General features: G+C 68.6%; 1 protein-coding gene across 5 annotated transcripts in view; it reads left to right on the forward strand.

Annotated features, from left to right (window-relative positions):
• Positions 1-18,065, forward strand: part of SPTBN4 (spectrin beta, non-erythrocytic 4) — a 52,846-nt gene extending 34,781 nt beyond the window's left edge. For 4 of the 5 annotated variants that reach the window (XM_075915559.1, XM_075915561.1, XM_075915560.1 and 1 more), the window contains 16 exons: positions 160-423; positions 2,327-2,551; positions 3,738-3,827; positions 4,638-4,916; positions 5,658-5,788; positions 5,872-6,076; positions 7,045-7,422; positions 7,497-7,741; positions 10,474-10,612; positions 11,009-11,093; positions 11,825-12,021; positions 12,236-12,765; positions 13,452-13,515; positions 14,919-15,092; positions 15,695-15,737; positions 16,215-18,065. In XM_075915559.1, coding sequence (XP_075771674.1) covers positions 160-423; positions 2,327-2,551; positions 3,738-3,827; positions 4,638-4,916; positions 5,658-5,788; positions 5,872-6,076; positions 7,045-7,422; positions 7,497-7,741; positions 10,474-10,612; positions 11,009-11,093; positions 11,825-12,021; positions 12,236-12,765; positions 13,452-13,515; positions 14,919-15,092; positions 15,695-15,737; positions 16,215-17,224 — 4,059 coding nt within the window. In that variant the 3' untranslated portion in view covers positions 17,225-18,065. Of the gene's footprint in view, positions 1-159; positions 424-2,326; positions 2,552-3,737; positions 3,828-4,637; positions 4,917-5,657; positions 5,789-5,871; positions 6,077-7,044; positions 7,423-7,496; positions 7,742-10,473; positions 10,613-11,008; positions 11,094-11,824; positions 12,022-12,235; positions 12,766-13,451; positions 13,516-13,774; positions 14,053-14,918; positions 15,093-15,694; positions 15,738-16,214 lie in introns of all 5 variants that reach the window. The other variant, XM_075915562.1, reaches the window with a different exon arrangement.
• The last annotated feature ends 2,368 nt before the right edge of the window (positions 18,066-20,433 follow it).

The raw sequence follows: 20,433 nt of genomic DNA on the forward strand, positions 1-20,433 counted from the left end.
CCCTGGTCCTCAGGCCAAGCTATCCCATAGGCATTCTGGTGAAGGGCAGGGGCCCGGATCCCATCCTCGCAGAGCCCGGGGCTGCCCGGCTGCATGGGGCACTAGGCCTGGCCTAGCGTCTCTGGGTGCCCGGCGCTGACCCGGCCTCTGCCCGCGCAGGAGGGGCAGCAGCTGGTGCAGGAGAAGCCGGAGCTGGCCGGCTCGGTGCAGACGCAGCTGGAGGAGATCCGGCAGTGCTGGGCAGAGCTGGAGAGCACGACGCAGGCCCGGGCCCGGCAGCTCCTGGAGGCCAGCAAGGCGGAGCAGCTGGTGCAGAGCTACGCGGAGCTGGACAAGCGGCTGGGCCACATGGAGGGCCAGCTGCAGACCGTGGACGCTGGCGTCAGCCTGTCCATCGTCAACAACCAGCTGAAGAAACTCCAGGTAGGGGCCGGGGACCAGGCTGGTGGGGACCAGGCGGGCGGGGATGGGCGTGCGACACGCAGCTCGGCGCCTGGGCACAGAGCCTGGAGACAGCCAGGAGTGGAGGGCTGGGGGCCAGGACTCTTGGGTTCTCTCTTTGGGTCCGGGAGGGGAGTGATCTCTAGTGGTTAGAGCAGGGAGTCTGGGCGCTAAGTCTTGGCTGCCACCCTTGGCTCTGGGAGGGGAGTGAGGTCTAGTGGTTAGGGTGGGGGGGAGATGGGTGTCTGGACTCCTGGGTTTTCTCCCCAGCTCTGGGAGAGGAGTGGGGTCTAGTGGTTAGAGCAGGGGGGGTCTGGGAGTCAGGGCATCAAGTCTCGGGAGTCCATGCTTTGTTGGGCTGGGCCGGCCGTCCTGCGCTCATGGAACTGGCGGGGCCCTCGAGAGGTCCGGTCCCCTGCCCGCCCAGCCGCCCCAAGGGCCAGCGAGGTCATCTAGGGCTCAGCTCAGGGCAGAGATGCTCCTGACGGGAGGAGCTGGACCGGCGGCAGCGGGAGGTGCCCCAGGGCCGGTTTGGCCCACGGGGAGGGAGGGAGGGAGGGAATCCCATTGGTACCTCCCTGATGGAGTCTGTCCCGTGAGCAAGTCCCCGTCCAGGCCGGACGTGGGGCGGTGTCAGGCAGCAGCGCTCCCACCCAGGCTGCTTCCCGCAGAGCCCCCAGCTCCAGCGCTCAGGAGAAGGGGGTGTCCCCGCAGACGCGGGACCCAGGCCCCAGAGCCCGTATTGGAGCCGGCGGGGGGGGCTGGATGGGTTTCTGGCCGGGCGGAGGGCTCGCGGGATGTTCCAGCGCGGTCGGGGGCCGGGGCCCCTCCAGGGAGCTCGCGGGGCAGCTCCCGTATTGCGGATCCCGGTGGCCGGCGAGCGTCGGCCTGCCGGGGACGGAGCTGCGGGTGGGTTGGTTCCCACCCTGCGACCCAGCATCCGGGCGGGGCTCTTCTCCCATCTGGGTGCTACCGAGCTGCCCCCCTCGTTATGCAAACGAGGCCGGGGGGGTGTTTAACGGGCTCTCGCTCTGGCTCCACCTCGCCTCCGTCAGGTCTCCTTTCCCTCCGCTTTGGGTCAAGCAACTCTGGGGGGGGGGGGGGCTGTCTCGCGTGAGTCAGGCTGGGGACCGTCTCTGTGGCACCGGGGGGACCGGAAACAGATCCCTGTGGCCTTTCCCCCCCTCCCACGCTGCCCCCGAGGCAGGGCTAGCGGAGCCCTGGGCGGACGCCGAGTTTTGTAGCCAGGCCAGGGAGCCGCGGGGGGCTGTCGGCGGGTTGCAAGCCAATGGCCGCAGGTGGGCAGGGTTCCAGGATTGGGGGGCTCTCGGCGAGCGCAGGGCACAAACGGGCCACGCGGCTCCGGATGGGATGTCGCGGGCCAGCAGGAGCGGAGGGGGCGGCTGCGAAGCTAATCTGCCCCCTTCCCTGGAGTCGCCAGCATGGGATGAGAGCGGTTCTGCTCCAGCTGGCCCGGCTGCGAGTCATTGGGGTCGCTGCCTGGGGCTGGCCTGTGGGCCCCAGTGCGGTGCCAGGGCCCGACGCGCCCTGCGGAGTTCGGAAGTGCCGCTCGCAGGGTGCGTGTCCAGACACCGGCTCGTCTGCAGGTTGTGTCCCCGGGGGGGGGAGAGATGCGGGTGCTGGGTCACTGGCCGGCTCCTGGCGGCTCCCTCGCCCCGCAGCAGAGAAGCAAATTAGAGCGCCAGTTTCTCCAGCACTCACGTGGCTTGGCAGTTGTGGTCTCGCAGCTGCTCTGCTCCCCGGCCGTGTTCGACCCCCGCCGGCCCCATTGCAGCCCCCACCTGGCCCTCGCCCGGCCCCCGGCCGGCCCCACCGTGGCCCCCACCAGTCCCCGCCCAGCCCTCACCCCACTTGTCTCCGGCAGACCATGGAGTCGCAGGTGGAGGAGTGGTACAAGGAGGCCGGGCAGCTGCAGGCCCAGCTGGCCTCGCTGCCCCTGGAGCCGGCCTGCCAGGAGGCTGTGGACGAGAAGCAGAGCGCGGTGGGGACGCGCATCGTGCGCCTCATCGAGCCGCTGAAGGAGCGCCGGAGGGTGCTGCTGGCCGCCAAGGAGGTGCACCAGGTCTGCCATGACCTGGAGGACGAGATCGTAAGTGTGTGTGTGGGGGGGGTCTCCTTGCGGCGCCCCCCCGCCCCAGTTCCCACAAGAGGCCCCGGCGTTTGGGGAATGGGGCGCCAGCTCCTCCTGGGGGGACGTCACCAGAAAGGCCCAGGGGGAGCAGGGGCCAGGCACTGCTGTGTCCTCCGATCAGCCGCGGGCTGTGGATTTACCCCGGGCAGGGGCCTGGCCCTGGGGCTCCGGTGGGGTGACACCGATTTACACCGGGGGGGGCCGGGGGCTCCGGTGGAGTGACACTGATTTACACCGGGGGGGGGCCGGGGGCTCCGGTGGAGTGACACCGATTTACACCGGGGGGGGGGGGCGGGGACTCCGGTGGAGTGACACCGATTTACACCGGGGGGGGCCAGGGGCTCCGGTGGAGTGACACCGATTTACACCGGGGGGGGCCGGGGGCTCCGGTGGAGTGACACCGATTTACACCGGGGGGGGGCCGGGGGCTCCGGTGGAGTGACACCGATTTACACCGGGGGGGGGGCCGGGGGCTCCGGTGGAGTGACACCGATTTACACCGGGGGGGGCCGGGGGCTCCGGTGGAGTGACACCGATTTACACCGGGGGGGGGGCCGGGGGCTCCGGTGGGGTGACACCAATTTACACCGGGGGGGGGGCCGGGGGCTCCGGTGGAGTGACACCGATTTACACCGGGGGGGGGCCGGGGGCTCCGGTGGAGTGACACCGATTTACACCGGGGGGGGGCCGGGGGCTCCGGTGGAGTGACACCGATTTACACCGGGGGGGGGGGCCGGGGACTCCGGTGGAGTGACACCGATTTACACCGGGGGGGGCCGGGGGCTCCGGTGGAGTGACACCGATTTACACCGGGGGGGCCGGGGGCTCCGGTGGGGTGACACCGATTTACACCGGGGGGGCCAGGGGCTCCGGTGGAGTGACACTGATTTACACCAGGCGGGGATCTGGGGCACAGGGTCTGATCCAAGTGCTGTGGTTCCCTCTGCACCCCAGCTCCCTGGCCAGTCCTGGCCCAGCTCCATGGCTCCTGAGCCTAGTGGTTAGAGCTGCAGGGTGGGGGGGGCTGGGAGCCAGGAGTCCGGGGTTGTCTCCCTGGCTCTGGGAGGGGAATGGAGTTTGGTGGCTGGGCAGGGAACCTGGAAACCGGCCCCACGGCTCCTGGGCCCTGTCGCTCCCCCTGCAGGTCTGGGTCCAGGACCGGCTGCCGCTGGCTGCCTCCAGGGATCACGGGAGCAGCCTGCAGACCGTGCAGCAGTTCATCAAGAAGAACCAGGTGGGTGCATGGCCTTTGCCAGCGCTGGTGCCCAGGGTGGTCAGAGCAAGGGGGGTGTCTAGGAACCAGGATTCCGGGGTTCTCTCCCAGCTCAGAAGGGCAGTGGAGGCTAGTGGTTAGAGCAGGGGTGTTGCTGGGAGTGGGAACTCCTGGGTTCTCTCCCAGCTCAGGAAGGCAGTAGGGGCTAGTGGTTAGAGTGGCAGAGGGTGTCTAGGAACCTGGGTTCTCTCCCAGCTCAGGAAGGCAGTAGGGGCTAGTGGTTAGAGTGGCAGGGGGTGTCTAGGAACCTGGGTTCTCTCCCAGCTCAGGAAGGCAGTAGGGGCTAGTGGTTAGAGTGGCAGAGGGTGTCTAGGAACCTGGGTTCTCTCCCAGCTCAGGAAGGCAGTAGGGGCTAGTGGTTAGAGTGGCGGGGGGTGTCTAGGAACCTGGGTTCTCTCCCAGCTCATAAAGGCAGTAGGGGCTAGTGGTTAGAGTGGCGGGGGGTGTCTAGGAGCCTGGGTTCTCTCCCAGCTCAGGAAGGCCGAAGGGGCTAGTGGTTAGAGTGGCGGGGGGTGTCTAGGAGCCTGGGTTCTCTCCCAGCTCAGGAAGGCAGTAGGGACTAGTGGTTAGAGTGGCAGGGGGTGTCTAGGAACCTGGCTTCTCTCCCAGCTCAGGAAGGCCGAAGGGGCTAGTGGTTAGAGCGGGGGGGGTTCTACGCCCCTCTCTTTGCCTCGGTGGCGGCAGCGCCCTGTGGGCGGGGGGTGGGGGCTCCTGGCCAGCAGACCCCCAGGAGGGGTGAGCGGGCGCCACTAACCCTGCCCCCCACCCCAGGGCCTGCGGCGCGAGCTGCAGGCGCACCAGGCCCGGGTGCAGGACGTGCTGGAGCGGGCGGGCGCCCTCGCCACCATCCAGAGCCCCGAGGTGGCCGGGGTGCGGCTGCTGCTGGACAAGCTGCGGGAGCTGTGGGGGGCGCTGTGGGAGCAGGCGGAGCAGCGCCAGCAGCTGCTGGACGCCACCTACCAGGTGGAGCAGTACTACTTCGACGTGGGCGAGGTGGAGGCCTGGCTCGGAGAGCAGGAGCTGCTCCTCATGAACCAGGAGAAGGGCAAGGTGAGGGGGGCAGTGTGGGGCGGGGGCCCAGCGGGGGGCGCTGTGGGGCAGGGAGCGGGGTGGGGGCCCAGTGGGGCACACAGTGGGGCAGGGAGGAGGGCGGGGGCCCAGCAGGGGGCGCTGTGGGGCAGGGAGTGGGACGGGGGCCCAGCGGGGCACATAGCGGGGCAGGGAGCGGGGCGGGGGCCCAGCAGGGGGCGCTGTGGGGCAGGGAGTGGGACGGGGGCCCAGCGGGGCACATAGCGGGGCAGGGAGCGGGGCGGGGGCCCAGCAGGGGGCGCTGTTGGGCAGGGAGTGGGACGGGGGCCCAGCGGGGCACATAGCGGGGCAGGGAGCGGGGCGGGGGCCCAGCAGGGGGCGCTGTGGGGCAGGGAGTGGGGCGGGGGCCCAGCAGGGGGCGCTGTGGGGCGGGGGCCCAGCAGGGGGCGCTGTGGGGCAGGGAGTGGAGCGGGGGCCCAGCAGGGGGCGCTGTGGGGCAGGGAGCGGGGCGGGGGCCCAGCAGGGGGCGCTGTGGGGCAGGGAGTGGAGCGGGGGCCCAGCAGGGGGCGCTGTGGGGCAGGGAGTGGAGCGGGGCCCCAGCAGGGGGCGCTGTGGGGCAGGGAGCGGGGCGGGGGCCCAGCAGGGCGCACAGTGGGGCGGGGAGCAGGGCGGGGGGGGCGCTATCCCGGGCAGCCTGGAGAGAAGCGGCCGGGCCCCGGCCCCGCCCCTGGCCCCGCCCCTGACCCGTCCGCCGCCCCGCAGGACGAGCAGAGCACCCTGCAGCTGCTGCAGAAGCACCTGGCGCTGGAGCAGGGCGTGGAGAACTACGAGGAGACCATCGCCCAGCTGTCCCGCCAGTGCCGCGCCCTGCTGGAGCTGGGCCACCCCGACAGGTAGGGCCCCGCCCCCGCCCCCCCCCGCCCCGCTGCCGCCCGCCCCCGGGGCTCTCGGACTGACCCGCTGTGTCCTTGCCCAGCGAACAGATCAGTAGGCGGCAGTCTCATGCTGACCGGCTCTACGTGTCTCTGAAGGGCCTGGTGGAGGAGCGCAAGGCCCGGCTGGAGCAGCAGTACTGGCTCTACCAGCTCAGCCGCGAGGTGGACGACCTGGAGCACTGGATCGCCGAGAAGGAGGTGGTGGCCGGGTCGCCGGAGCTGGGCCAGGACTTCGAGCACGTCACGGTGAGGGCGATGCCCCCGTCCTCCTCCCCCGTGCACCTGGGCCACGTGCCTCGGCTGCAGCCACGTTCAGCCGTGTGCCGTGCCACGCCGCTGTCCCTGGGACATGTGCAACATGCCACGCTCTGTGCCACGTCTCTGTCTCCGTGCCACGCTCTGTGCCACGTCTCTGTCTCCCTGCCACGCTCTGTGCCACGTCTCTGTCTTCATGCCACGCTCTGTGCCACGTCTGTCTCCGTGCCACGCTCTGTGCCACGTCTCTGTCTCCGTGCCACGCTCTGTTCCACGCCTTTGTCTTCGTGCCACGCTCTGTGCCATGGCTCTGTCTCCCGCTCTGTGCCGCACTTCTGTGCCATGCCACGGTCTGTGCCACGTCTCTGTCTTCATGCCATGCAACATGCCACACCTCTGTCTCCGTGCCATGCTTCTGTCCCATGCCATGCTCTTTGCCACACCTCTGTCCCCGTGCCACGCGACATGCCACACCACTGTCTTCATGTCATGCTCTGTACTGCGCTTCTGTGCCATGTCATGCTCTGTGCCATGTCTCTGTCTTCATGCCATGCTCTGTGCTGCGCTTCTGTGCCATGCCACACTCTGTGCCACGCCTCTGTGCTATGCCTCTGTCCCCGTGCTGTGTCCTGTGTCTCACACTGGGCTGTGCTGTTGTCCCCATGCCTTGCCACGCTCTGTGCTGTGTCATTCCTGTGCCATGCCACGCTCTGTGCTGTGCCGTTGTCCCCATGCTGTGCGCTGTGCCATGCTGCCATCCCTGTGTGACACTCTGTGCCAGGCTGTTGACCCCGTGCCGTGCTGCTGTCCCCGTGCCGCGTGCAGGCCCCGTGCCTTGCCCCAGGCCACGGTCCCCGTGCCGTGCTGCTGTCCCCGTGCCGCGTGCAGGCCCCGTGCCTTGCCCCAGGCCACGGTCCCCGTGCCACGCCGGGCTCACGCCCCTTCGCCCCCTCACCCAGCTCCTGCAGGAGAAGTTCACGGAGTTTGCCAGCGAGACAGGCAGCCAGGGGAAGGAGCGTCTCTCGGCCGTGAACCAGATGGTGGACGAGCTGATCGACTACGGGCACGTGGACGCGGCCACCATCGCGGAGTGGAAGGACGGGCTGAACGAGGCCTGGGCCGACCTGCTGGAGCTGATGGAGACGCGGGCCCAGATGCTGGCGGCCTCGCACGAGCTGCACAAGTTCTTCAGCGACTGCCAGGAGGTGCTGGCCCAGATCCAGGAGAAGAAGCAGCGGCTGCCCGAGGTGACGGCTCGTGAGTCCCCGAGCTCGGCCGGGGCCCTGCAGCGGGCGCTCAGCGCCTTCGAGCACGACGTGCAGGTGCTGGTGAGCCAGGTGAGCGGGTTCGGAGCCTCCCCCCCGCCCCTCGTGCCCAGGGCGCTGCCCGCTCACCCGCTGTGCCCGGGCAGGTGCGGCAGCTGCAGGAGGAGGCGGCCCAGCTGCGGACGGTGTACGCCGGGGAGCACGCCGAGGCCATCGCCAGCAAGGAGCAGGACGTGCTGCGGTCCTGGAAGGAGCTGCTGGGCTCGTGCGAGGCGTGCCGGGTGCAGGTCACCAGCACCGCCGACAAGATGCGCTTCACCAGCATGGTGCGCGACCTCATCTCCTGGATGGAGGGCGTGCTCTGCCAGATCGGCGCCGGCGAGAAGCCCAGGTACGGGGGCTGCTGGCTCGGCCTGTGTCCCCCGTCCCTCCGCCCCACAGTGTCCCCCGGACCTATGGCTTCTCTCCGCCCTGCAGCATCCCCCTGTCCCTCAGCATCCCCCCGGCCCGTGGTGTCCTCCCGTCCCCACACCCTTCCGCGTCCCCCCATTTTCCCCATCCTGCAGCGACCCCCTTTGACGTCCTGGGGGGGCTGTCTGCTCTGTAACCTGGGGTCCCCACCTGGCTGCGCCGGGTGATTCCCTCTGACTCCCCCACCTGTGGATTGGCCCAGACACCCAGGCCCAGCCTGGGCAGGTAACAAGGCTCTTCCTGGGAGGAGACAAAGGGAGGGAGGGGGAGACGGACGCCTGGCTGGGGGGCAGGGCCTGGGAGCTGGGCAGTCTGGGCGGAGGGCAGCATGAGGAGAGCAGACTAAGTCCAGAACAGGGGGGTTCAGGGGCCTGGGAACCCCTTTCCCCCAAGAGGACCAGGCTCTGCCCTGGCTCCTGTGTCCGCGTCAAGGCTGCGCTGGATCTGAGAAGCAAGTAACCCTTCAACTCTGCTGGCTGGTGGAATCCTACAATCCTAGGACACCAGGACTGGACGGGAGCTCAAGAGGCATCGAATCCAGTCCCCTGCCCCCATGGCAGGACCCAGCACTGTGTAGACCATCCCTGAGAGACATTTCTCTAACCTGCTCTTCAATATCTCCAGAGATGGGGATTCCACAACCTCCCTGGGCAACTTATCCCAATGTTTCACCCCCCTGGCAGGGCAGGAAGTTTTTCCTAATGTCCAACCTCAACCTCCCTGGCTGCAGTTTAAGCCCATTGCTTCTTGGCCTGTCCTCAGAGGCCAGGAAGAACACGTTTTCTCCCTCCTCCTTTTAGACACCCTTTTAGATACCTGGAAACCGCTCTCATGTCCCCCCTCAGTCTTCTCTGTTCCAAACTATACAAGCCCAATTCTTTCAGCCTCCTCCATAGGTCCTGTTTTCTAGACCTTTCATCATTCTTGTTGCTCTTCGCTGGACCCTCTCCAGTTTCTCCACATCTTTCTTGAAATGCGGTGCCCAGAACTGGACACAATCCTCCAACTGAGGCCTCACCAGCGCAGAGTAGAGCGGAAGAACGACTTCTCGTGTCTTGCTCACAAGACACCCGTTAATGCAGCCCAGAATCATGTTGTCTTTTTTTGCAACAGCGTCACACTGTTGACTCATACTTAGCTTGTGGTTCACTATAACCCCTAGATCCCTTTCTGCCGGACTCCTTCCTAGACAGTCGCTTCCCAGTCTGTGTGTGTGTGACACTGATTGTTCCTAAGTGGAGCATTTTGCATTTGTCCTTATTCAACTTCATCTTTGTTTACCTCAGACCATTTCTCCAATTTGTCCAGATCATTTTGAATTTTGACCCTATCCTCTAAAGCAGTTGCAACCCCTCCCAGCTTGGTATCATCCGCAAACTTAATAAGCATCCTCTCTATGCCAATATCTAAATCGTCGATGAAGATATTGAAGAGAACCGGTCCCAAAACAGACCCCTGCGGAACCCCACTTGTTATACCTTTCCAGCAGGATTGCGAACCATTAATAACTATTCTCTGGGAACGGTTATCCAGCCAGTTATGCACCCACCTTATAGTAGCCTCATCTAAGTTGTTTTTGCCTAGTTTATTGATAAAAATATAATGTGAGATCGTATTAAATGCCTTACTAAAGTCTAGGTATCCCACATCCACCGCTTCTCCCTTAGCCACAAGACTCGTTATCCTATCAAAGAAAGCTATCGGATTGGTTTGACATGATTTGTTCTTTACAAATCCATGCTGGTTGTTCCCTGTCACCTTATTATCTTCCAAGTGTTTGCAGACGATTTCCTTAATTACTTGCTCCATTATCTTCCCTGGCACAGAGGTTAAACTGACTGGTCTGTAGTTTCCTGGGTTTTATTTCCCTTTTTATAGATGGGCACTAACTTTGTCCTTTTCCAGTCCTCTGGAATCTCCCCTGTCTGCCATGATTTTCCAAAGATGATCGCTAAAGGCTCAGCTACCTCCTCTATCCGCTCACAAGACTCCTAGGATGTGTTGTGAGCCGATAGAGTATTCTAGGAGGCATTTCATCAGGCCCTGGTGACTTGCAGACATCTCACTTTTCTAAGTGATTTTTAACTTGTTCTTTTATTTTATCTTCTAAACCTCCCCCCTTCCCTCTCGCATTCACTCCGCCAGGCATTCCTTCATCAGGCTTCTCGGTGAAGACCGAAACAAAGAAGTCATTGAGCATCTCTGCCACTTCCAAGTTTCCTGTTACTGTTTCTCCCTCCTCACTGACCAGTGGGCCTACCCCCTCCTTGGTCTTCCTCTTGCTTCTAATGTATTTATAGAATGTCGGCTTGTTCCCCTTTCTGCCTGTGGATAGTTTGAGCTCGTTTTGTGTCTTTGCCGGAGAGTCACATCCGGCTGTGGAGGGTGGTGCAGGGTCGGGGGCTTCCCAACACGCCGTCACGCCCCCTGTCCCTCCTTCCGTCCCTTCCCCAGCCTCTCTCCCTGCGTCCCGCCACGAGCCCAGGTCCTGGGAGGGTCGCATGCCGCGCCGAGGGCAGCAGGGACCCGGGGTCCAGGCTCGCCCCACTGGTGCCTGACGAGGTTTCTCCGCCCTGGCGGGGAGCGGGTGGCCGGGAGCCCAAGGGCGGGGGCCTCGCCCTCCCCCATCGCCCGGCCTGCCCCTCTCCCCAGGGACGTGTCCTCGGTGGAGGTGCTGATGAGCTACCACCAGGGCCTGAAGAGCGAGCTGGAGGCCCGGAGCAAGAGCATCGCGGCCTGCGTGGAGCTGGGCGAGACCCTGGTGCTCAACGGCAGCCCGGCCGCCGAGGAGGTAACCGGGCCTCCCGCCCGGGCCGCGGACATGGGGGCGGGGGCTGGGCTGGGAGGAGGGTTGGGCTGTGGGGCTGGGGATGAGCTGTTGGGGCAGGGCCAGGCGTGGGGATCAGAGCTAGGCTGGGGCCAAGCTGGGGGATGGGAGATGGGCTGGGGGGGGGGCAGGGCCAGGCTGGGGGATGGGAGCCGGACTGGGAGGACTGGGGGGGCAGGGCCAGACTGGGGGATGGGAGCCAGGCTGGGGGCCGGGCTGGGATCTGGCCCCCCATGTCCATCATGGCAGCCCCCTGCCCTGGATGCTCGGCCTGGGGGGTCAGACAGCCCCCCCGGCGCAGGCCAGGGCTCCCCCCCCCGTTGTGCGTGCCGGGGGGCAGACGCCGGCTTCTCTCCGCAGATCAGGGCCCACCTGGCCAGGCTGCTGGGCAAGAAGAAGGAGCTGACGGAGAAGTGGGACAAGCACTGGGAATGGCTGCAGCAGAGTGAGTGCGGGGGCGGGGGGCGGGGGCCCCTCCCTGGCTCTTCGTTGCCACGTGCCCTGGGCCAGGCCTGTGGGGGGAGCATGGAGGGTGGCGCCTCCGGGGTGATACGGTTATTGGGGCTGGTGAGTGGAGCCCCCAGACAGAGCCCCCCCCCACGAGGGAAGAGCTGGGGGGCCGTGCAGTGGGGCCACAGGCCCCCTCTAAGGTTGGAAGTCCCAGTGCGGAGTGAGTGGTCCTGTCAGCCGTGGCACAACGAAAGGGCTGGGGGTGGGGCCGGGGTTGAGGGGTTCAGGGTTGGGGTGCAGGGGGAGGGAGGGCTCTGGGGTGGGGCTGGGGTTGAGGGGTTCAGGGTTGGGGTGCAGGGGGGAGGGCTCTGGGGTGGGGCCGGGGTTGAGGGGTTCAGGGTTGGGGCGCAGGGGGGAGGGCTCTGGGGTGGGGCCGGGGTTGAGGGGTTCAGGGTTGGGGCGCAGGGGGGAGGGCTCTGGGGTGGGGCCGGGGTTGAGGGGTTCAGGGTTGGGGTGCAGGGGGGAGGGCTCTGGGGTGGGGCCGGGGTTGAGGGGTTCAGGGTTGGGGTGCAGGGGGAGGGAGGGCTCTGGGGTGGGGCCGGGGTTGAGGGGTTCAGGGTTGGGGTGCAGGGGGAGGGAGGGCTCTGGGGTGGAGCTGGGGTGCAGAGGTTCGGGGTGCAGGCTGCCCGGGGGAAGGGGGCGCTCACCCCTCCGCCCGCCCGGCAGTGCTGGAAGTGCACCAGTTTGCCCAGGAGGCCGTGGTGGCGGACGCCTGGCTCACGGCCCAGGAGCCCCTGCTGAAGAGCCGGGACCTGGGCAGCAGCGTGGACGAGGTGGAGCAGCTGATCCGGCGCCACGAGGCCTTTCGCAAGGCGGCTGCCAACTGGGAGGAGAGATTCAGCTCCCTGCGGCGCCTGACCACGGTACGCGCCCTGCCCGGGGCTGGGGGGCAGCCGCAGCGCCAGGGCTCCGGGCCCCAATCCGCCAGCCCGGGGGCAGGGGGGAGCCGCAGCGCCAGGGCCCCGATCTGGGGCGGGGGCAGGCGGAGCGCTGGAGGGCTGCGCAGGGGACCTAGCAGGCCGTGCCCGAGGGGGGCCCGGAGGCCTGTGCCTTGAGCAGCGCCCGTCTTGCCTGCAGATCGAGAAGCTGCGGGCCGAGCAGAGCAAGCAGCCGGCCACGCCGCTCCTGGGCCGCAAGTTCCTGGGGGAGCCCGGGGAGCCGGGCCCCAGGGGCGCCACGCTGCTGCGCCAGGCCGAGGTCAAGCTGGAGCGCCAGGACCTGCTGCGGGGCCGGCCAGAGGCTCCGGCGCCGCCCAGCGGGGGCAGGGGGGAGCGTGCCGAGGCGCTGGAGGCCAAGGTGGCCTACGTGCGGCAGGAGATGAAGCCGGAGCGGCTGCAGCCCCGGCTGGACCGTGTGCAGGAGGGGCTGGGTGCCGGCGCCGAGAGGCTGCGCGAGGCGCGAGCGGGGGCGGAGCCGAGCCAGGCCCTACAGGTGCCGGAGAGAGGGGCGGAGCCGGAGCGGGCGCGGGAGCCGCTCCCAGAGCCGGGGCCACAGGAGACGCCCCGCCACGAGCCGTCGGAGAGGCGCCGGGAGCGGCATGAGCGGCGGCTGGCGCGGCAGGAGTCCAGCGAGCAGGAGACGCCGCGCCAGGAGCCCAAAGGGGGCGGGTGAGTGAGGGGCTCCGCACCCAGGCAGGCAGCCGCCGGCGTCTCAGGCCTCAGTGCGAGGCTGGGTCGGCTCGGGTCCTGCGCCGGGAGCTGTCAGGGCTGAGCCCCACGCCCAGCGCAGAAGGTGGGGGGCCCACAAGAGGATACCCAGTCTCTAGGGGCTTCTGCTTAAAAGCCCCCCCCGGTGACAGATCCCCCGGCCTTGGAGGTAGCTGCCAGCACCCTGCAGAGGGGAACCCCCCTTTCTTCCTGAACCCAGCCAGAAAGCACTTGGGAACTGTCACGGGGCGTGGGGGGGCCCTGGCCCGGCGCCCCCCTCCGCAGCCAGACTTATTCCTCTCGGGGGGGGGGGGGGGCCCGGGCAGCATGGGAGCCATGCCCCCCCGGCCACTCCTGCACCCTGCTTCCGGCATGGCGAGGGAGCCTCCAGCTGGCAGGGCCCTGGACGGAGGCTGCTTGGCTCCTGGGGGCAGGCAGCTTCCTGCCAGGGTCCCACCCGACCCGGATGGTTTTTTCACGGAAGCAAAAAGAACCCGTTAGCCCCCCCCCCTCGCTCCCCCATTTCCCTGTGTCCAATCCCAGGCGGCCTCCAGCAGCACCCGGAAATCCATAGGGGGAACGGGGGGTCCCCCGTCTGTGCCCGCCGGGGCCGCGGCGCCCCTCACCCTCTCTCTCTGTGCCGGCAGCAAGACCACGCTGGCGGATATCGTGGAGCAGCTGCAGGAGAAAGAGTCCACGGCGCCGGCCCCGGTGAGTGTCCCGAAGGAGAGGGGGCTGTTCCCGCCAGCGGGATCCGGGCTCACCCCGCTGGGGCGCTGCCTGGGGCCGGCTGCGGAGGGAAGCTGGGGTCCTGTGGCTCGCTCAGTGCCGTGGGGCAGGAGGAAGCCTCGGGCTGCCCCAGGGGAGCCCCCGGGCTGGGGACCAGGGCCAGAGCCCCCCTCCCGGGGGGGGGGTGCTGCCGTCCAGGGCCCCCTGCCGCGTGCCTGACGCTCTGCCTCGGCCCCGCCAGCCCCGTGACTCGCCCGCCCACCTGCCCAGCGGCCTGGACCTGCTGCCCGAGCGGACGCCACGCCCCGACCGGCCGCGGGCCCGCGACAGGCCCAAGCCCAGGAGGAGGCCGCGGCCCAAGGAGCCCGGCCAGCTGCCGGGGGAGACGCGCAGGTCCCGCTCCGCGCCCGCCCAGAGCGCCGCCCCGCCCCCCCCGCCCCCCACCCACACCGTCCAGCTGGAGGGCTTCCTCTTCCGCAAGCACGACCTGGAGGGGCCCAACAAGAAGGCCTCCAACAGGTGAGGGGCTGGGGCTGCAAGCGGGGCCCCAGCAGGCGTCTCCCCCCTCCCCCGGGCAGGGACTAGGGCTCTGTGGCTTCCCCCCTCGTGGGCTGTCCCTCCCTGGAGGGCGCTGCCCACCCCCCTCTCCCTGCCCCCCTGCAGCGGGGCTGGGACTCAGCTCCTAGCTCGGTCACAGACACCCCAGTGACCCAGGGCCTGTTCCTGCCTCCCAGAGGCTGGGGGGTTCCTGGTATGGGGCTGAGCGGTGCCCAGACCCACGGGCCCTGATCTCGGCCAGGTCCGGGCGGCCCACGGGCCCTGATCTCGGCCAGGTCCGGGCGGCCCACGGGCCCTGATCTCGGCCAGGTCCGGGCGGCCCACGGGCCCTGATCTCGGCCAGGTCCGGGCGGCCCACGGGCCCTGATCTCGGCCAGGTCCGGGTGGCCCGCGGGCCCTGATCTCGGCCAGGTCCGGGCGGCCCGCGGGCCCTGATCTCGGCCAGGTCCGGGCGGCCCGCGGGCCCTGATCTCGGCCAGGTCCGGGCGGCCCGCGGGCCCTGATCTCGGCCAGGTCCGGGCGGCCCACGGGCCCTGATCTCGGCCAGGTCCGGGCGGCCCTCGGGCCCTGATCTCGGCCAGGTCTGGGCGGCCCACGGGCCCTGATCTCGGCCAGGTCCGGGCAGCCCACGGGCCCTGATCTCGGCCAGGTCCGGGCGGCCCACGGGCCCTGATCTCGGCCAGGTCTGGGCGGCCCACGGGCCCTGATCTCGGCCAGGTCCGGGCGGCCCACGGGCCCTGATCTCGGCCAGGTCCGGGCGGCCCACGGGCCCTGATCTCGGCCAGGTCTGGGCGGCGCCCTACTCCCTGGGGCGGCTGTTTCGGCAGGTCCTGGGTGAACCTGTACTGCGTGCTGAGCAAAGGGGACCTGGGCTTCTACAAGGACACCAAGGGGCAGGCGTCGGGCAGCACGCACGGCGGGGAGCCGCTGCTCAGCCTGCACCAGGCCACCTGCCAGGTCGCCAGCGACTACAAGAAGAAGAAGAACGTCTTGAAGCTCGTGTGAGTCCAGCTGCCCACAGGCCCCGCCCCCCCGGTCACGGATGCCAGGCCCCGCCCCTCTCCTGGGTCACGGATGCCAGGCCCCGCCCCTCTCCTGGGTCACGGATGCCAGGCCCCGCCCCTCTCCCGGGTCATGGATGCCAGGCCCCGCCCCCCTGGTCACGGATGCCAGGCCCCGCCCCACCGGTCACGGATACCAGGCCCCTCCCCTCTCCCGGGTCACGGATGCCAGGCCCCGCCCCCCTGGTCACGGATGCCAGGCCCCTCCCCTCCCCCTGGTCACGGATGCCAGGCCCCTCCCCTCCCCCTGGTCACGGATGCCAGGCCCCGCCCCCCTGGGTCACAGACGCCAGGCCCCCTCCCATCCCCCAGGGTCACAGACTCCAGGCCCATAGCCCCGCCCCATGGGTCACAGACTCTAGGCCCATCACCTGTCCCCCCCCCTCACATGGGGTGCCCTGAGCTCCCACTTGGCATCCAGCCCAGCCTGGGGAGGGCAGCGTAGGGGACCGTGTGCCAGCCAGCGCCCCTGCCCAGCGTGGCCTATGGGCTGCCCCCTTTGCACCCCGCCTGGGGGCACTAACTGCTGCCTGCCCCCCCAGGACCGGCGAAGGCGGCGAGTTCCTGCTGCAGGCCAAGGACGAGGTAAGACGCGGCCGGGGTCTCGCGGGAGCCGGGCGCCAGGCTGCTGAGGCCGAGGGGGGCGGGGGGTTCTGCTCCCGGCTTCTGCGCCTGCTGCCTCCCGGCAGGCTGGAGCCCTGCGGGGCTTTTGCCACCTTTCCCCTGGCGCTCGGGTCCCGTTGCCCGGCCCCATCTCCCGGTGCAGGGCACTGCCGATCGCCGCGTGGGCACGGTCCTGCTCAGCCTCCTTACGCTGCAAGAGCCCAGCCAGGGAGCCATGTCCCCAGCCGGGCATCCGAGCCTGACGGCCGGCACCTGGCCAGGCTGGGGCCTCTGCCGCGACGCTCCCTCCCCCGGGGGTCTGGCCAGGCATGCCCAGCCCCTGCCAGCGGGCGTGTTGGCAGCTGGGTTCACGTGGCCAGATCCTCGCGCTCCCAGCAGCGTGGTGCCGCCCAGAGGCCAGGGTGAGGGGCTCACGGGGCTCTGGCCTCTCTCCCGCAGGAGGAGATGAAGAACTGGCTCCAGGCCCTGTCGACCTCGGCGCAGGAGCATGCGGAGATCGCCCGCTGGAGCCAGGCGCTGCTCACCACCTCCTCCACCGACGAGGGCAACCCCAAGCGGGACGGGGACCGACGGGCCAGCACGTCCGGCAGGAAGAAGTGAGGCCGGGCGGGGCACCGGGCCGGGAGCTGAGCACGGAGCCCCCTCCTGTGCACGCCCCAGACGGCCCCTCCGCCGGCACAGGACCCCCTCTGGACACGGGGAACCCCCCGCTGCAGGAAGCCATGCCCGAAGAGGGCTCACGGGGAGAGGGGCGCCCCGGAACACACCCCTCCGGGGCGAGGCCCAGGCGCTGGAGGGCCGCAGGGACCCGCCCCATGCCAGAGGGAGCCGCCGGCCGGCCCAGCTCCTCGCCACGGGAAGATATATGCAAATCCGCACCGGGAAATCCACCGGGCTCAGCACCCCCAGGCCATGGGGAGACCCCTGGGGGGCGCTGGCCTGGCCCCCCTCCTTTCATCCCAAAGGACGTGCCGGAGCCTTCTCCCTCCACGGCCCAGGGCTCCACTGTGCTTCCTCCGCGCGTTCATCCCTGGCTTCCTACCCTCCTTGGCCCATCGCAGGGCCGGGACAGGCCGGGTTCTGAGCCCGCGCCAGGCCTGGCCCCTCCTGCCCCTCTCCCTGCCCTCCGGTCTGCTCCGGGCTCCCTGCGCTCGGCATCGCGTCCCCGGGGGAGCGGGCTCTTCTGGGGGGCCCCCGCCAGGATCCTGACGTCGCAGCACCGGCCCCGCTGCCGTCCGAGGGAGCCTGAGACTCACCCCCCCGAACCGCTGGTTCCTCCTCCCCCGCCAGCTCTGGGCATGTCCCATGGCGGCCTGCTGGTCCTAGCTCTGCTGCGTGGGCCAGGAGCTCCCTCCCCCGCTGTGTCCCCGCCGGAGCCCAGCTGGACACAAGGGACTGGCCTCTTGCCGGGGTCCCTGCCTTTGGGGCACGGCCTGGGGCCCGGGTGACGCAGAATCAGAAGTCCCAAAGGAAGGCATGTGCCCCGTGTGAGATCCTAGCGGGCGATGGGCCAGCGCCCCGGCAATGAGCCGGGGCAGGCTGCGGGGGGCGGGGGTGAGCATGCATGTCGCCTCTCGCTGGCACCCGGGCCCATCGGTGGGGCTGGTCTGCACGGCTCCGTGCTGCCGTTGGGGTTCCGGAGCATTTCCCGCCAGCGTGACGGGCAGGGAGTCGAGATTCGGGGCCTCCGGCTCGCAGACAGATCCCACGCCTGCCGGTCCGAGGACGCGTCGCTGCTTTCGTGCTAGCCCCTGTCTGTGTCTCATACGCCACCCCCCCGGCCAGCCCCCCGGCTCCCCGCCAGCCCCCTCCTCCTTGGAACAAGACGGGACCTAAAAACGACGCCGCTTCTCTGCGCCGGAGCCGTTTCCACCTCGGATTTCCCCGCGAGGCCGCAGCCCCCGCTTGCCCCGTGTGTCCCAGGAACTTGTACCATAGTGTAATTGCTCTAAATACCGGTTTTCCTCTCCTGTGTAAAGAAACCCTTCCCGAGGTCAGTGCGTTGGGGGGCGGGGGGGCGAGTTAATTTATTTTTTCTGGCTGTACATCTTTGGAGGGTTGGTGTTTTTGAACCAGAGACCGATTTGTAAAGGTTGTACCGGCGGCTGCATGAGAGTAGAAGGCGGGCTGCTCCGTCTGCATGCCCACGGCCCCGGGCCCGCGCTCACGCCGGCAATTGGACCAGCCCTGCCGGGCGCCGTACGGTATCTATCCTGTTCCACTGTACCCCTGTCGTCGCACCTGGGGGAAGCGTGTTACGCGTGTAGCCAATAAAGGGACAGGAATGGCTGTGGAGCGTGGTGGCAAGCGAAGCACCTGGTCCAGTCTGTTGGCAGAGGGCGCAGCCGGTCCGTGGGGTCGGGGGCTGCAGATGTGGGGGAGACGCCGGCTGCCTCCGGTCTCAGGACCAAGGACTCTGTCTCATAGCCCGTGTCTGGGGCAGGCCTAGCCCCCCACTGCAGGTTACATGCTGGCTCCCCTGCCGTATAAACCGTCTCTACAAGCTTTGCCCCACAGAGCCTGCAGTACATGTAACCACTAGGCTTTACTGCCGTGACACGGTCCTTTGAGCTCTGCACTGGAGGGATTGTTCGGAGCCGTGTTCAGGGCTGCTGTTCCTAGCAGAGAGCCTCCGGAGCGGGGAGGCCGGATTGAAGACAGAAGTGCGGGATTTCCAGGGTCCGTGGTAGACCCTGGCTGGCGTCAGGGGACTTCCATGGTTCTCACGGTGGGGGACTGTCCCCCAGGATGGCCACACAAGTAAGCCCCCTGCCCGGGCCTGGTCTGAAAGGCCCCAAAACTCCTCGGGTGGGGGCTGGCAGCTCCCAGGGGCCACTGCCAGCAGCTTTTCCTAGACACCCCACTAGGGCCACTGGGTACAGGCTTTGCTGCAGTCACAGGTGCCACGCTGCTGTGTGTTCTTATGCTCCCATGCCCTCTCCCCGGGCGCCGCTCTGGCCACCGAGCTGCTAGGCGCAGTCATCGGCTCCCCTCTGCCCACAAGCCTGGGATGCCCCACTGCCTGGTGGTGCCCGCAGGCCTGGCCCTGCCCCCGGGTGCCTTGTGCAGAGGGGGGGAGGTTCCAGGAGACACAGGGGCGACGGGACGTTCCTCCAATTGGGCTAAGCTTGGCAGAGCCTGAAGGGAGCTACCAAGCTGCCCCGGCCCCCACGTCGGCCAGCCTGGAGGGGCCTCTCAGCTGGCTGCTGCACCTGGAGGCGTGGCCCCAGCCCGTGCCCGGGTGTGAGGGAGGCCCCCTGCAGTGTATCCCCAGCTGGGGGGGTCACTGACCCACGCAGCGCCCACATGCTGCCTGGGCCCAGCCTAGGGATCTCAGCCCTCCGCTTGTGCCTGGACCTCCCCGAGGAGCCCATGGGCAGTGGGTGGTGAAACCCACGTGCTGCCACACGTCATGCAGGGGTCAGAGGCTAGATTGCCTGCAGCCGCCGAGCTAGCGCTGTGCAGGGGCTCTAGACACCCCACGAGAAGGGCTGCCCCTCCCCCAGCCTCGGATCCAGGCCGGTGGCTGGGGAAGGGTTGGCCTGAACCAGGTGTCTCCCCCAGCCCAAGCGACTGTGGCTCAGACCCCATCTGGCCCTGGAGCTCCCCTGCTGTGGCTCTCCCCCCGCCCCCCCACACTATGGCTAGACTCCCCTAGCCCTGGAGCCCCCACACACTGCTGGAGCCCACCTCAGAGCCCTTACACCTGTTATGGGATGTGGGGGGTTCCCCGGGCCCTGCCCCCCCAGCCCCCTAGCTTCCCTTCTCCCCCACCCAGCTGAAAAAAAATGCAGGACAATGTAGCACTTTAAAGACTAACAAGATGGTTTATTAGATGATGAGCTTTCGTGGGCCAGACCCACTTCCTCAGATCAAAAAAAAAAAAAAACTAGCTGAAAACTAACTCCCACCCCCAGCAACTGCCCACAGCCCTCCAGGCTGCCCCCCCCTCCGTTCCGATTCCCCGGCAAAGTGTCGCCTGACGGAATCCTCCACCTGGCTCAGGTGTCAGGCCGGCCTGGGCCCTTCCCCGCCTGCCTCCCCCCAGGAGTCCTCCCCTAGGGACCCCAACCCCCGCTGGGCACCGGACACACACACACAGAGTCACTGCAGCAGGAATCCCACACGGCACGACACAGCAGCCAGTGAATGCAGCCCCCGCCGCGTCACAGCACCCCACCCCTGCGCCCCAGCTGTGAGCTGCTCCCGCCCTACCCCGACCCCCACCCCCAACCCTGCGCCCCAGCTGTGAGCCGCTCCCGCCCCTCCCCGACCCCCACCCCCACCCCTGCGCCCCAGCTGTGAGCCGCTCCCGCCCCTCCCCGACCCCCACCCCTGCGCCCCAGCTGTGAGCCGCTCCCGCCCCTCCCCGACCCCCACCCCTGCGCCCCGGCTGTGAGCCGCTCCCGCCCCTCCCCGACCCCCACCCCCGCGCCCCAGCTGTGAGCCGCTCCCGCCCCTCCCCGACCCCCACCCCTGCGCCCCAGCTGTGAGCCGCCCCCGCCCCTCCCCGACCCCCGACCCCACCCCTGCGCCCCAGCTGTGAGCCGCTCCCGCCCCTCCCCGACCCCCGACCCCCACCCCTGCGCCCCAGCTGTGAGCCGCTCCCGCCCCTCCCCGACCCCCACCCCCGCGCCCCGGCTGTGAGCCGCTCCCG

Source organism: Pelodiscus sinensis, unplaced genomic scaffold (genome assembly GCF_049634645.1).
Source record: "Pelodiscus sinensis isolate JC-2024 unplaced genomic scaffold, ASM4963464v1 ctg34, whole genome shotgun sequence".
NCBI lineage: Eukaryota > Metazoa > Chordata > Testudines > Trionychidae > Pelodiscus > Pelodiscus sinensis.